Source organism: Chanos chanos, chromosome 6 (genome assembly GCF_902362185.1).
Source record: "Chanos chanos chromosome 6, fChaCha1.1, whole genome shotgun sequence".
NCBI classification, from domain to species: domain Eukaryota; kingdom Metazoa; phylum Chordata; class Actinopteri; order Gonorynchiformes; family Chanidae; genus Chanos; species Chanos chanos.
Window position 1 is genome coordinate 14,195,567 of NC_044500.1, and position 16,525 is coordinate 14,212,091.

At 40.9% G+C, this 16,525-nt stretch overlaps 1 protein-coding gene across 1 annotated transcript in view; it reads right to left on the reverse strand.

Moving 5' to 3' along the window:
- Positions 1–338: 338 nt before the first annotated feature.
- caln1 (calneuron 1) overlaps positions 339–16,525 on the reverse strand; it is a 29,638-nt gene continuing 13,451 nt past the window's right edge. The window contains exons 5-6 of the mRNA XM_030777810.1: positions 2,631–2,787; positions 339–466 (exon numbers count right to left, since the gene is read on the reverse strand). Of these exons, the coding sequence (XP_030633670.1) occupies positions 339–466; positions 2,631–2,787 (285 nt within the window). The remainder of the gene's footprint in view (positions 467–2,630; positions 2,788–16,525) is intronic.

The following is a 16,525-nucleotide window of genomic DNA, read 5'->3' on the forward strand; positions in this document are numbered from 1 at the left end:
AAAAGCGGAAGTCAGCCCTTGAAAGTCCCTGCCAGAGAGGTGGAGAGGGGGGGTTCAGTGTACTCCCCCTGCTGGCTTCACTCGCTAGACACTGACGTGCCCACTCACGCCACTTAAAAAAAAAAAAGAAAAAGAAAAAAAAAAAAAAAACAACCTCGAGAGGAAAAATAGAGTCCTTTCGCAAGTGAGGTGTTTGGTTTTGGGCTTTGTTAATTTGATGTCATTGTCTCTTTATGTATTTTTTGAAATGTATTATTTTTTTTTTTTTTAGGCAGAAGGAAAGAACTGCACCCGCTGACATGCACATGCAGGTTGTGCCCCGCTCACAGTGGTGTGGGCTACTCCATGCCATTCCGCAGCATCTGATTGGCTGCAATAAGCATGACACTGATGATGAAGGCCATGGCGAAGGCGCAGATCAGGCTCTTGCGCACACACGTTTGCCGGTTCTTCTTTTTGGAATGAACTGCACACAGCAAGACAAAGATACAAAGAAAAAGGGGAAAAAACAGATTTAGTTAAAAGATAAGACTGAATGTGAACTGAAGTGTAGTGAGACCACAGTACGGTAAGAACATGGACCCTGTAGGCACACGGCACATGGACAGGAAATTTGGTTTGCTGGTGCAATCAATATTTCAGTTCTCAATTCACACGTTCGTAACACAGGACACGCGGTTTCAGTCCGTGCTGCTAAACCATTTAAGTGACAACCCTTGTGGCGAAATGGAGCAGAAGTTTGCCGGCACAGATGGACATATTAAGTTCACCCAAGCAGCTGTGGCTGGAATTTGAAGGGCCACAGGACTGTGTGTTACTGAGGCTGAGAATAGAAGGCCAGTTATTAGGCGGTTGTGGAGCACACAGAGAGACAGATTGTGCGCCAACCTCACCCTGTGATATCATTTTCTGCTTTGGTCTTCCTCCAGTACAGAGCACCAGTCAGCAAGTCTTGGCCCCTCCAGCCAATCCATGTCCTGGATATGGTGAAGTGGAGGCACGATAATGAACAAATGTTGGCACATTGTGTATGTGGATTTATATGCTCTCATGTGTACAGGTAAGTGTGAATGTGTGTGTACTTTGTGGTCAATAAACAAAATATATTTTGTAATAATTTGTTTATAATTATTATATAGCTTACATATAAGTCATAAACTGTGTATATATTTTATGGTTAACGATCCAGAAAATATACATTTGGAAAAATTTTCTTCTGAATTACAATCAATTTCAGTAACTTCATCAACTGACTATTATATATGTAGGTCAGATATTAACATATGGCTGCAGTTAAGACTGGCCCAGGTGTCATGATAAAAGATTCATATTAACACGCAGGGCTCAACAGAAGGTATGGCAGAGAGTAGCTTCACACTCAGAGACATCTGTTAGCAAGGTGGAGAGTTACTGGCAGGACAAGCAGGGTGTAGCTCACCCGTCTAGCATGACCAGATGTCACCGTACACTGTGATATCCCCTTACAGTGAGATCAGTGATCTGTCTTACCAACTGCCCGCTTTAAACATGCCTCTAATCCAGGTACATCCCTCAGGAGAAATTTGCTTGTGCTTTTAAACAAACTGAAACAGAACGCTTAACACTATATTAGCAGAGTGTCTTTTGCTGCTCTACAAAAGTTCACTTTTTTTCCCCCCAGTATAGTAAGTACATAATGCATGACAAAAACACAAGAACTCATTGAGTCCTAAGGGAATTTCTACTACAGCAGGGCAGCTTGTCACAGTGTAATGTACCATATGCTAGAGCCTGTGATTGGAGGGACCTTGAGCTTGACACCACTGGCCTTCCATGAGTGCAGTTGATGCCCAGTCATAAATATTGTAATGAGCTGCACACCCCATGTCATCCGAGCATATTTTATTCCCTCTGCCTGTTTTAAAAAGCACCGTAATATCCTGGAATATTTCACCTTCAGCTGTGTCACCATAACTCCAAAACTTTGGGTACTGCTTTCGCCTTGATTCCAGAATGCTTTTAAATTTTTTATAAGAAGCGGTGTCGAGAATGAGATAACATGACATGATGAGGTGAGAGTCATACTGTCATTTAACAGGAGAGTGCTCTAGCTGCCCGAGAGTCAGGAAGAAAAGTATTAGAGACACAGTCATCTCTTACAGGCAGAAGAGAATGAAAAAGACTTATGATGTTCTGCACAAATAGATCTGAGGAGATTGCCTGAACTAGATTTTGAAAGGATTGTGTGCTTTCTTACTTGTTGAGTGCTATAGGGCTAAAGAAACAAGGTAAAAACAAAAGTTTATTTTATGATTTTTTTTTTACCCATACATTAAAAAATATAATTATTTGAAAATTTGACCTTTCATTTAAAAACAAGCACATTTTCATAAGCAATCATGTTCAGAATGTTTGCATTTTTGCAGTATAGTGCTTATTATATAACTGATACAGGTCCATGCTCAATGAATACACCAGAGCAAACAGAGTAATCAATTTATCAGTACATCTTTAAATACTGCTTAATAGCAACTGATGGTGACAGCTGGTTTGATACAGATCCCTGGAGGTCTACTGATAGACAAACAGACACACACACACACACACACAGACACACACACACACACACTCACATATTGTTTGACACTCACCTCCCTCAAACTCTGTCTGGCAGTTCCCAGAGTTCTCATTCAAGCTCTCCTCCTCGTTAATTATGATGTTTTCAATGTCCTTCATTGTCAGGTGGTCCCGGAAGGCATGAAAAAGGATGTGCTTGAGCTCCTCCAATGTTATTCGCTGCATGTCGAACTGAAACAAACAGGACACAACTGAAAATGAGAATTATTCATTCCACTCCAGCCCACCAGCCTTAAGCACTGAAACATTCTATCAAGCCAGAAGTACCGAGTTGCTGTGAGGCTATTCAAATAAAAAAAATACTTTATATGGGTTTCTTTTCTTTCTTTTTTTTTTTTTTTCATTGTTTTATTTACTTTGTTGGGGTTTAGAGTATGCATAAAGCACGCATCTGAAAACACTGTTTCATTGTTGAGTTCTCTTTGTGATTTCTACCAGTAAGACAATACCGCAAAAGCTCTGGATACTGAAAACGCAGTAAGTAGACACGACAGAAGCTTCCGGAAGAACCTGAGAGAGGATTCTTTAATTAGCGCCGAAGATCGATGTGGCATCTGATTGCTTTATTTTCCTCATCTCTCCCCCAAAACCTTGCAAATCGGATCCACTCAGCACTGCTGGCTAATGATAATGACTATATATTTAATTACAGCCACATATTCTCTAAGCGCTTAGAGCAGTTTGCCTGATGCTGCTGCTGCATGCAATTAGAAAAAATTTACATATTACAAAACAAAAAACAAGTGAATGTTATTACATAATAGTCAAACAAGATTTCACTGAATTCAGGAACCATCATAAATCTAATCTATTAATTTATAACAAAACTGAACCCCTTGCAATAGAATCAACTTCTTTCCCACTTTTTTGGGTTTCTCTCATACACCCTATGTAATGCCTGTGTAATATCTGCAGCCATTAAAGCTCATATGAGAAAAATCTCTGTGAATGATCTATATTCTTTGTGAAATAACTGCTACTGGGGCATGTATAATATCCCAGTTTGAATTTGCTTGCAATTCAGATTAAAAGTGCATTCACACGTAGTGTAAACACTCACTAATTACATCATCGTCAGTCATAACTGTCGTCAAACAGATGTCACCAGCATATCTACACATCAGCATGTGCAGTCAGATGTAAGTATAATGTATAAATAGAATGAATAAAGATATGTATCACTGAACTTATCAGGGGGCAGGCGAATGATGGACCACATGAACACAAAGCTTTCAATCATCAAATCAGTGTATCTACAGCACACCAAGTACTAAAATGGAGTGAACCCTCCCTTTTTTTTTCTTATTGCACTTTCAACATGATTTTTTTCTGGAATATATATATATATATTTTTTTTTTTTTTTTTTTTTTTTCTGAAAACCACTATATATATATATATATATAGTGGTTTTCAGAAAAGAAATATGGCATCTGTGAAGTGCAGAAAAAGTTTTGAGCATATTGTGAAGAAAAATGGGTGACAGGGGACATTGTTGCTGTACATGACTCATGAGGAGACACAACAGGATATTATAATAGCTGACACGCTAATAAATCTGACAAGCTCTAAAATATTACTCTCATACTACTCACGCCGTTACGCTTCCCTTTTGTATTTTTCCTTTAACAAGTCAGAGAGCTGGGGAGACCATTACACCATATATTTCAACTCACAGAACTTTATTTACAGCAGTAGCATGGTTACAGCTTTATACAATGTGTGTGTGTGTGTGTGTGTGTGTGTGTGTGTGGGTGGGTGGGTGGAAGTACTTGAAGAAAAGTTCTTCCTGATTAATTGCTCTAAATACAACTATTGTCCTAATCATTTAATTAAATGAAATCGATGCAGAAATCACCATGGCACTCTAACTGCACAGCTGTGTCTTCTGTGTACAGCAGAACTAGTGAAACACTAATCAACACTTGGTTCTCTGATCTGAAGATTAGGAACAGGGCAAAATTCATTTTAATGGGGGGATGAAAACATCTGCCTTCTCTACGATCCCAATTTTTTTTTTTTTTTTTTTTTCCTATTGAGATGAGGTCTTAGACTGCGTCAGATTTCCTGTGAAAATAATCATGACCGACATTGATGTGACCTTCAGACAAACCCCTCTGCCAGACAAGCACCGTCACTTGGGGATATTAGTTCAACTTTCTTTCATCAGAGGGCAAAAGAGCAGGCAGAGCGACTAACTCATTTTGGCCTCCTGTAAGATAACAAATTCCATTTTCTTTTTGTTCTTACGCTCCCTCTTCCCTTGCAAGGAACACTCGAGAGTGTATTTATTTATCTCTAATGGTCGTCACAGTGACCTTCACGGTTGTGCAGCTGTGCTGCAGGCAGTGAGTAATCTTTGTAGGAATGATGAATGTGCTTGTGTGTGTGGTATGTACGCATGTTTGTGTGTGTGTGTGTGTGTGTTTGTCTGTGCGTTCATAGAAAGGCTGGCTCACAGATCCAAGATCTGTTCCTCTGTTCCTTCTGTTATTGTATGCTCAGAAGATACAGCCACAGATGAGCAAAAATCATTCACAGCATTTCACTATTCAGAGTCCACATGCAGACAGACTATAAAATAATCTGATATTTAAAAACAGTAGCATTCATACCTCAGAGATATTGTCAGGGAAACTTGTGTGAAACATAGGGAGTATTAAAGGAATTCCTCAGCTTGCTCTTATGTAAGGACTCTAGTGTGCTTAGAAGTCTTTAAGCTGAAACGCCTTGACTCACTACAGACCATATAATAGGACAATTGTATTCATTCACTCCAATGCACAAACACTTGATCCTTTTTTTCACCAGACACAATTCTCTGCATATGTATGATTTGCCAAGAAATGCTTTTCAAGTCGGAACACTTCAAAGTGTTTGCTGAAACATAACATCAAAAGCATGAGCTGCATCAAACCGTTTAAAAAAAAAACCACGAGCCACATCGACAAACGTCGAGCCACGCGGTGACGGGAACTGAGCCCAGAGCTAACATTTAGATGTATCTCCTCTAATAACACTGAGGCGAGATGGGTGTGATATTGCTGCTATTGGCAGCTGTGTCCTCTGAGGTTAAAGGCAACAGGCTGAATGCACCCGGGCCACAGTGAGCTCTCCCTGGAAAACCATGTGGGGCTTATTGACAAATGAGGCTCTTGCGACACATCAGTCTACTTAACAGCAATTACAATGCTGTTAATGAGATTTCTCTGCGCGTGATGGTGCACTGATCACTTGGGTCGTTCAGCTGAAAGGCCCCTCCATGTCCTCATTCCCCCTCTATGTGTGAGGGACACATGGTGTGTGTGTGTGTGTGTGTCTGTGTGAGTGTGTGTGTGTCTGTTGTTGATTAACAAACCCTGTGGACCTGTCAGGGTTTGTCTAAAACTAGCTATCAGCATCAGTTACTGTCAAACAGTGCATTTACAGATGTATTGATAAATTGGTTACCATGTTCGGTCTAATATGTTCATTGAACACAGGGCGTGTACCGGTCATACATTTAACACCATATGCACAACACGAGTGTGAAAACAGTTTAAACCTGAATGTTTTTTTGAACAGTGTTTTGTTTTCAAAGGAAAATTTGACTTTGAGAGACAGAGAGTGAGAGAGAGAGAGAGAGAGAGAGAGAGAGAGAGAAAGAGAAAGACAGAGACACTATAATATTTTCTGGAAATAAAACCTGAATCTTCTCTACGAATCTAAATTTAACAGAGAGACATTTGAGAGACATTTGTTGATTCTCCAGATGATACGCAAATCATTAATTTGAAACATCCGAGACATGTACGCGTTAAAAGACAGGAAGAAATACAGAATGACGCACATGCGTTAGAAAAGTTTTTACGAAACAATAAAATTAAACTATAACAATTTTGACTGTACTTTTACTTTAAAAAAAAAAAAAAAAAAAAAGATAACGCACTGTCCTGACACAGATGACAGTGTCTGGGAGAGCGAAGACAGTGTTCTGTTCTTCGTCACATTCTGAGTCTCATCTTCTCGCAGCTCTCTCCACGGCTCTGTTCTCTGCTGAGATCATCTAAGAAGCATCAAAACCCGCTGGTCAGCAGCACACTGTCACACGTCTGCCGGTCGTTTGAATTCACCGCACATTCCAGCTTTGCTTGGCCTTGGGCATTTGAGTGAAATATTACATTTTCTCAGAGAAAGGGGGTGAAATATTGATGCGTTTGGTTTCCAAGAGCCTGTTTTTTTTTCTCCCCCAAAACTGTGCAAATGGAGTTTATGGCAACAGATCATTTCGTATCCCAGACTGCACCCCTGTGTTCGTACATTCTAAGTTCAGTCCCGGTGCTGAAAGTTCCAAGCCATGACAGTCATGGACTGACTAATGTCTTTTCAGAGCACCGCTGACAGGAATACAAAAGAGCAAAAGGCACCCGGAGAAAAAAAAAACAAAAAAAACTCCGTTCCATCATTTTTCCCAACAGCTTTACATGAAGCACTGAATCCACAGAGACAAGACGCTCTCTCATTTCCAAAACCTATTAAAGAGGCCACCATGCCTCACCACTTCATCATTACCACAAGTAACCAACCAGAACCAGGGGATAGAAGGGTATGTCACACTGCTCATTCCAAAAGCTAATAACGGCACACTGCAGCGTAAGCACGCAAGTCAGCAGACAATATTTTCACTTTAACCTGACATCCGATCACATAGCGGATTCATTGGAAAATACCGGACATAATTAGAAATTACTGTCGAAGAAAAAGGGGATATTCGTGTTTAAAAAGACTTCAAAGTTTGGTTCATCGCACCGTGATGATTACTGTGCTATGTTATTATCTGTGATAGGAGACTTGGCAAACATTTGCATTTCATTAGCTAAATCAATCCAGACTGAACAATGCACATACGCTCCATAAGAAACACTGCCATTTTTCATCAAACGTTATGTGGCAGAACAGCAGCATGCAAACCATATAAATTAACGAATGTGTGGCAGCCATCTAATTTATGGCCGTGGACCACTTTAATTGAACAGAACAAAACCATGAATAACAGTCTAAGTGCACAAGAGTTACGATCTGACTTTGCTGGCCCTGACTCCCACCATTTGGGTAAAACAAAAAAGATCAGTTCGCCCTTGTTGTTGAAACAACAGCTCAGCGTCACTTATTGATTTCAATCTTTTAACGGAAGACCTATCCTACGAAGGGATGTGAGCAGACAGTGGTAATTTATGACTCCATTATCAAAGCTTACCAAACCTGACAAAGACGACAGAGATTTACTTGGTGAAAGACTTGGGTGTGTGGGTGGGTGGTGTGGGATTAGCATGCAGAGTGAACAGAGGCTTTCAGTGCACGTTGAGCTGTTAACAAAGGCTCTGCAGTCGAATGTTCGATGTGTTCAGTGCTGTGTCGCCGTGTGCACTTAACTGGTGGAGAGCGTATACGGACACAGCACAGTGTTGAATACCCCCCCCCCCCCTCCCCAGCCACCAGCCAGGATATTTTAGTGGGCCGGAAGTTCCAGCCAGCTCTGTGTTCACGCCTTAGCTCGTTGCCATGCACACAGTATCCCGATGAGCGATGAGGTGAGGAAATTGACTGGACAGATGGTTTGTGTCAATGTTGTTGGAGATGACAGAAATGTCATGGTAAGAGGTGCGGAGATGTCACGTTAAAAGGGCCCTCTGCAGATGTGTTAATCAGGCTGAGTGGACGCAGGCTTTTCCTCTGGCTCTCAGCACAGCTCTCTGCCCTTTTATCTTATTGTTTTATTCCCTAAATATTATGGGCTGTTGAGTGCTGTCGGAAAGGCAGAAGGCTGATATACCGGGGCGAGACCGGAATGCCGGTTACAAAACCTGCGCATGTCGCGGTTCTCCGCGAGGAGATGCGGTAAAACCATATCCGTCACATACGACTTAAAACACTATGTATAATTATTGAAGGACTGTCTTGAAAAATAAGTCTTGACGTAAATTATTATTCATTTTCACAGAGACTGTTTAAAGGTTGATAAGTAGTCTGTGCTTATGTCATTCTTGAAAAGAGATCTGGAAAGTACAAAAGGCGTGTTATGTTGAGGTTATGAATACTGACAAACCATCTGTGGTCCCGGTTACTACCCCTATCACGTTTGCTGCCTTACCCTCTTTGAAACGAACAAAACATAAACTTCAAAGTACGCGTTCATTTGTAATTCATAGGAAAAAACGATTATGAAATGTCCAACGCACATTTAACGGAGCAGGGGTCAAAATGACAAACGCTGGTACGTGGAGATAAAAAAGAAGATAAAACTCTCGTCAACACCCATCTCTTAATTCTTTTTTTTTTTTTCAGCTTTGTACCATTTCCATCTCTGTAGTCCCTTTGGAGGACTGCTTTCATATGCACATGCCCTGGTTCCTCATTACATGCCACATGACACAGGGAGAGCGCTCATTGGCACCAATGAATGTAAATTTATACAAACTCCTCTGCCGGCCACCTTCAGGACAGCTGGGATTTTACAGCTAGTCTGATTGGGGGAAGTTAAATTACACATGCAGTCAAAAACAGGAAATTAGTCTCTACGACCTGTACAGAGCAAAGTTTTCACAGCCAAGAGAAAAGACATTGTTATAACCAATATATACTGCCATGGTTATTAGATATATGATATTATATGGTTTCATCAAGTTCTGCACATAGGTTAGGTGAACCTACTACTGAGAATTTGGACAACTGGCTGTTATACAGACTTCTCTCTGTCATTTCTTTTTGGCTGGCAGTTTATGTGAACCTGTTTCACGGCTTTGTCTTTTCTTGATGTCTAAGCTTTTAGCGTCATTTTGCCAAGAATATTGAAATATTTCAATGGGGACATTCATTATCTTAAATGGGTAATACATAGCATTTCAGCAGAATTAAATGGATGATTATTTTTGCTTATTCCTACAGGAATATGTGTGTGTGTGTGTGTGTGTGTGTGTGTGTGTGTGTGTGTGTGTGTCTGTTGAGGGCTGTAATCTGTGTGGTGTGTAAGTGACGGACACTGCTCTGGGGTGTTGGGGAAAGGTGAGAGTGTTTGGGAGGATGACTGAACACATGCATGTACTCTGTTTCTCTCTCCACTTTCACCCAAAGAAGAGGGGATGAACATACATGACCAAAAAGAAGTCAAGGTGACTTGCATAGTAATTATGCAACAGAGAGCCAGAGAAAGACAGAAAGAAAAGAAAGCAGGCGAGTGAGAGTGAGAGAGGGAGTGAGAGAGAGAGAGAGAGAGAGAGAGAGAGAGAGAGAGAGAGATCTGGGGGTGGGGGGCGCACAGAACACCTCAGAGAGTCGTTCTCTTTAGAGCTGCAGAGCGGCAGTCTGAACAAAACGCTCCTTCACTTCAGACATTTTCATTGCCAGACATTTTAGGCCAAAGAAATGGAGCTGGTGAGAACCATCAAAAGACCCGGCGATTACCTTTACTGATCTGAGAGTGCTCCGTTTCTCAGAAAACCTCAGATCAGTCAGAAACTGATAGGGACGGCCCTGTTTTACAGTCTAAGTACTCTTTTCCTTCCTCTCTGGCTACCTTACAAATTTACAGAGCCAGACACAGACAAACTGTCAAAGCCATGGCAATGTGAGATTGAATCATTCAAAACATTCTCCAAGTTTTAAAAGCTCTTTTTTTTTCATAGATTATAGTTTCCCGTTATTGTGTACTTATAATGTATCACACCCACCAAGACTTTTGACTTAGAAGGTCTTGATGCCATTCTTTTAAATAACAATGAGACACTGAATTCAATGCAGACTAAAGCCTTTTCTTCCACGGATCAATGTGATAACGGTGACATCACGAAACCGCTTCGATAAATGGAGTCATTTCCATAGAAGTAAGACTGCAAAATAACAATACGGCAGCTCCCTTCTTCTGAAACAAATCTATGAATGATATGATTAGACGAATCGGGTTTGAAGTAGATTAGAGTGTTTCAGGGAGGGGGGAAAAAATAGCTATAGTGGAAACGGCAGTAGCTGGTTGATAATCGAGCTTCGACAACGACATTTCACATTTGTATTCAGGGTATGTTTGACATAAAGATTATTACCAAGATTTTTCTTGCCTCTTCTTTCGCAGGCAGACGCCCCCATAGCACAATTACCCTCTCTGTTCTAGGCAGCGCGGAGACGGAGAGTAGCGTGTATGTCATTAACTGTCAGCTTGAGCCCACAGTGAGCCAGCAGTCTCTGCAGGACCATGTGAGTCACTGCTACACACACACACACTGCTACACACACACACAGCTACCTCTCAAAGCCTTTCTGTACACACAGCGGTGTCTGAACCCCGGCGCACACCGTGTACGACCCTCCTGTTCTTTGACTAACGTCGTGGCACTGAGGACAACCGGAAAGCTGATCAAAAGCAATCATGAGAGGACGTTAAAAAAGCTTAAAAAGAGTTGAATCATTGTTCTCTCCCCCTACTGTACTTGTTTATGCGGGCCTTATTAGACCGTACTTTGAGAGCCGCCATGGAGGTTCTCACACTGGATTACAATGCGCACTCAACACTAGACGATTTTTGATGTATTCTTCAAATCAAACTTGTGAAATCCATGTATGGATCGAGGTAAAACAACGCCAAGCCGACAGACAAACGTCAATTCGTTTACTGATTTATTTTTTTTTAACGTTCCATCATCAATTAACATGCCGCTTAATTGAACAGCAAACGACTCAATCTGCGAGACTGAGCGGTAGACTGAAACACTGACATAAAGCAGATGTGCTGTATGGTCCAGCGCTTACAGGCTTTGAACAATAATAAGGAAATGATAGATGGCCATTGTGTTTATATCATTACGCTTTGGTCACTCCCCGGTGATATATCAATTTGAAGAGTTAAACGATGTCCCAGATATCCAAAAGCACATCAGAGGAATAATTAAGGTGAGCAGGATCTACGTGCTTAGTATTGGCCATCGCACTGCAGGGGGTACACAAGAGAACAAAGGTAGTTTTCATTCGCCGAAGAAAATCATTGCAGCTCGTGCATAATTCATCTCTTTTTGATTTACTCAATAAAAAAAAAAAAAAGAAGCAGAATTATGAACAGAAAGAGCCCTCGGAACAAAAGGAACACCCATGAAAGATTAATGGAAATTATTTATGAAAATCAAATTTCAGACTTCAGAAAACTCATTCTTGTATTGAACGCAATGACGGGGAATTCAGACCATGCTTTCATAAGATAAAGCTCAATAACATGAGCGTGTTCTGCTCTGTAGGTTTGAGCATCAAGGCACAAACTCCTTCTGCAAAGTGCTGAGCTAAGCAAAAAAACCCACAGAGGGCAAGAGTGTAAATTCATCTGCGAAAACCTTGTGAAAGCAGGTAGCAATTAAATTGGTAAATTAAAATGTTCATCGACTGCCACCTTTTATGATGAGATACGCATGAGAGGCATGAACGAAGATGAAATCCCTCAAAAGTGAAAGGATTTTTTCAGCAGGCACAGGCTCAGATAGAGTTATCTTCACTGCAAGCTTTATCCGTCAATATAGCCACTGAAGTATTGAGGTTCTTTGACAGGTTTTGAGGATGAGTTTGGGTAAAGCAAATAAAATGCACCTGCAATTTACCTTGAAAATCAATGATTGAGACACCATTGAAAAAAAAAAAATCTTGAGAGGGAATGGTATTTAACTCCCAAATAGCTCTCTTTTTTTCTGAGTTATGCTTAAAAGGCTTTGAAATATCACTTAAGACGAACAGGTCTTCACATCTGTGAAGTGCTCAGTTCAAAAAGTGATCTTAGACACAGCCCCCACAAACACAGCCTTAGACAAGTCCACAACGACACACAAACACAGCCTTAGACAAGTCTACAACAACACACAAACACAGCCTTAGACAAGTCCACAACGACACACAAACACAGCCTTAGACAAGTCCACAACAACACACAAACACAGCCTTAGACAAGTCCACAACAACACACAAACACAGCCTTAGACAAGTCCACAACGACACATAAACACAGCTTTAGACAAGTCTACAACAACACACAAACACAGCCTTAGACAAGTCCATAACGACACACAAACACAGCTTTAGACAAGCCCACAACGACACACAAACACAGCCTTAGACAAGTCCATAACGACACACAAACACAGCTTTAGACAAGCCCACAACGACACACAAACACAGCCTTAGACAAGTCCATAACGACACACAAACACAGCCTTAGACAAAAAGAAGAAAAAAACCGGGGGCACTCCCGCAATAAGTATAAAAAGCCTTTATTAGACACTGGCTACATGCCTACACGTTTCAACTACAAAGTCTTCATCAGGCCATGCCAAATAGACACAGGTGTGCACATTTAACAGATAGAGAGAAAGGTGAGAGCAGTCACATGACTTGGTTCCCACTACTCAAGAGGTGCAAAATATACAAAATAAGAGTCCATGCCCAAAAAACCCCCACGACAATTCACACGATCGGTTATACACAAAACAGCAAGAAGGAGTACAATAAGAAAAGAAAACAAAAAGAAAAGAAAAAGATTGCTACCCTAATGATACGCGCAAGAATAATAACCGCCAAACGCTATACAAAGAACTGGTAAAGTTTCATAAAAATACTCATTTGCGCACACTCATACACCAAAGACAAGAGACCAAAGAGACGAATGCACTCATAAACATACACACAGCTGCAGGAGCCATTTTTCTCACTGCGTCTCGAGTAGACCAGCAACCGGACTCCACTAATCCAAGGCAGAGTATGACTGATAGACCAGACAATATATCAGACAGCAGAGCTGTAGTCTAAGCACCATTCATTTTCTTTGCAATAATGCCATAATGTCACAGCAAAACAATAATGAAATGTCCAATATACGCTGAATATTAAAGTAACTAATAAATATGTAACTAACGACGACAGCGGGATGACTGGCAAACCAGGCACAGAATCATTAATCATGGTTGTAGTCTTTGGTGTCGGTACTGAAAATTTTATTTGGCATAAAGCATTAGTAAATTAAGTTATGCAAGCTTCATAGGTGTCAGATTATACCTGAACCCTGGTGCGTATAATAACTGCGTATTGCCATTCAGTGACATATTGTAGCTACTGTGACAGTAAAAATTGTCACACGATGCTTAGATATTTACAGGCTGTGTAGTAACCGCTTGAGAACTACACGAGGTCTGAAACTGCTTGGGGAGCTCATCTCAGCAAAACGTTCATACATACATATTACACTGTACACGGTTACAGCAAAACAGATCTACTTCAAATTCTCTGCTGCATCTGCTGGTTGGACGATAAGCACAGCGTTAGTGGTGAAGGAAGTTTCATTTTCCGCCTCTTTCTACTGCTGTCTTCTGTCATGCTCTCCACTTGGCAAGCCCACATTCATCATTTAACTTTCTTGTCAATTCTCTATACCAGTTCTTCCTGTTTCAAGCAGTCTGGCCAAAAATGGCATTAAATACTGTACTCCATTTACATTAGCCAAAATGATTTATAGAGAAACCACAGACTGCACCATTAGTTGAAATGGCATATAAAAAAAATTATGGGAGAGTAAAGGTCACTTTCAATATCTGACAATGAGAACAGAGGCCAGTTTTGGAATAGAGTTAGAGGACATTTGAGTGTCATAAAGAGCTTGCATTTCAGCATCGGGAGGAGCTTGGAACTCCGCGAGGAGATTGCTTTTGTGTCAACTTCATGACGACGGCTACCTCTGAAACTCAGCTGGTAAAAAGCATTGCCCCGGGCATGTAAAAACAAAACTAAAGTGCGAGAAACCGCTTGCTGAAATTCACTGTTGAAGCTTTTTCAAAAGCAAAAAAAAAATAAAAAAAAATCTAAATACCATGCAGGGCAAAGAAAGAAAAATCTCTTTAATAATTCATTTGAAGGAGCAAATCTGTATCTGACTCATTTGTTCGAAAGAGCAACAGTCTTGATACAGCGCTGCAGCTTCTAGTCGCTCAAAGCGGTCCATTCTCCTTTTTTTGTTCTGTCTCTATACCAATTAAACTGACTGCTCTATCAAACCGCCTTAGGTTACATTGACATATCATTTGTTTTAATATTTCATGATACGTAATATGTCAGAAAAGCTTCATGCATAAATGAGTCTTGATTTACACTTTCTCATCATTGTATTGGGGATGTGTGCAAGAGCCAGGGAGAGAGCTGCAGGGAATTTTAAAGAAAAGTTACTTCCAAACATTCCCTACATTTTCATCAGATATACTAAAAGAAAAGTCAAAATCATCACTGTGGGTGAGACTATAAGATCATGAGGCTCTAGCATGATAAATACCCCATTTTTATTATTTATGAATTATACCAGTTTCAGCATTGAATACCACCTAGTCAAAGCTACAGCATGGAGAGCAGGGCAAAGCTGACAACACAGCGTGTGATCAGCCCGCACTGTAGAGATTGTTGGTGATGTATGACTTGTTAGATATTAAACAAGCAACATCTCAGCATGGCTTACAAATACTGGGATTCTAAACATTCGTTGTCACCGTCCTTTGAATTCGGAGCTGGGGGAATATATCTTGCCTCTTTGGTTCCTCTAATTTTCTCATCATTTCTCATTCAGGCCTCGTGCTGATCCATCAAGATTCTCTGTCATCTCCTGGAGTATAATCTCCATCTCATTAGTTAGACTCCATGTGGTCTCTCTCTCACTGGGCCTGATTAATAAAAGTGACATGGAGCTGTAATTAAAACACTGCTATTTACATTAGTTCTCTTATCTGCGCCTGATCTGACCATTTCGGCAGAGCGCAGGCAAATCCCCTGTGGACGGAGGCCGGTGAAACGATCTGGCCTTGACAAGGCAGCGAAGACATCGTCACCTCTCAGATCTGAGAGGAGTTCGGTGCGTGAGTCCGGGTTGATTAAGGCTCATTCCAGAGTCACAGTCAGCGTTGAACCTCTGAAACTTCCCCGTCTTTCATGTCCCTCAAATGCGGGTTTCTCCGATTGTCTTGGAAACTGGGGGTGAGGAAGGATTTACCGTAAAAAAAAAACATAACAGCGAGATGTTCTCAGCATCGTGAGTAGTGCTGGGAAACACACGTGCTATTTTTTTCAAGGCTGTAATGATGATCACACTCATCTCTCCTGATTTCTAATCTCGAAAAAAACAGATTTTTCTCAAGAGCTGTTGGCTGTATTCTACAGTGTAAGCACATACGCAGGCAGGGTTTTCACATCGGTGGTCACTGTGACTCCTTCTTTTTGCATGTGTTGTTTCGTCTCTTATCCCACTGGTTGCTATGGAAACGATGCCGCTGGCCAAGATGAAAGACATGTAAAGCAGAGCATCAGCCGAATTTACGAGAGCAACTTTGACATGAAAACTGTAAGCTGAAACACATTCTAAAGATTCCAGCCCAAAAAAAAAAAAAAAAAGAGAGAAAGCAAAAAGAAACTTGACTGTCAAGGAGCTCATCACTAAAAGCTGATAAGAGAGTTGTATCAATAAGTAAGAACTGGCCTGACATTGCCTCACCAAATGAAAGGCAGTAAAGTGCTCCGCCGCTCTGATGGAAGTTGCCTGACGCAGCATGACAGAGGAAATAAATACTTTAACAACAGTGTCCTGTAAAGAGCATGGGGGAGTGATTCATAAAACATCATTAGGACTCAAACGCCGCCGGAGTCTGCTGAGGTCGCCCAGCCCACTGAAACCTCCAGAGTCAGTTTAGAAATGGGGGCGACGGAGCACTTATAAAATGACAAAGCATAAAATGACAAAGAATTAAAGAATATATATATATATATATATATATATTCAGGTATTGCTTCCTCAATTTGCTGAGTGTTTATCATTCATATACTGTGAATTTATTAAATCTCAGTACTTTATAGTTCACCCTATCTATCAAGCCCCTGTTA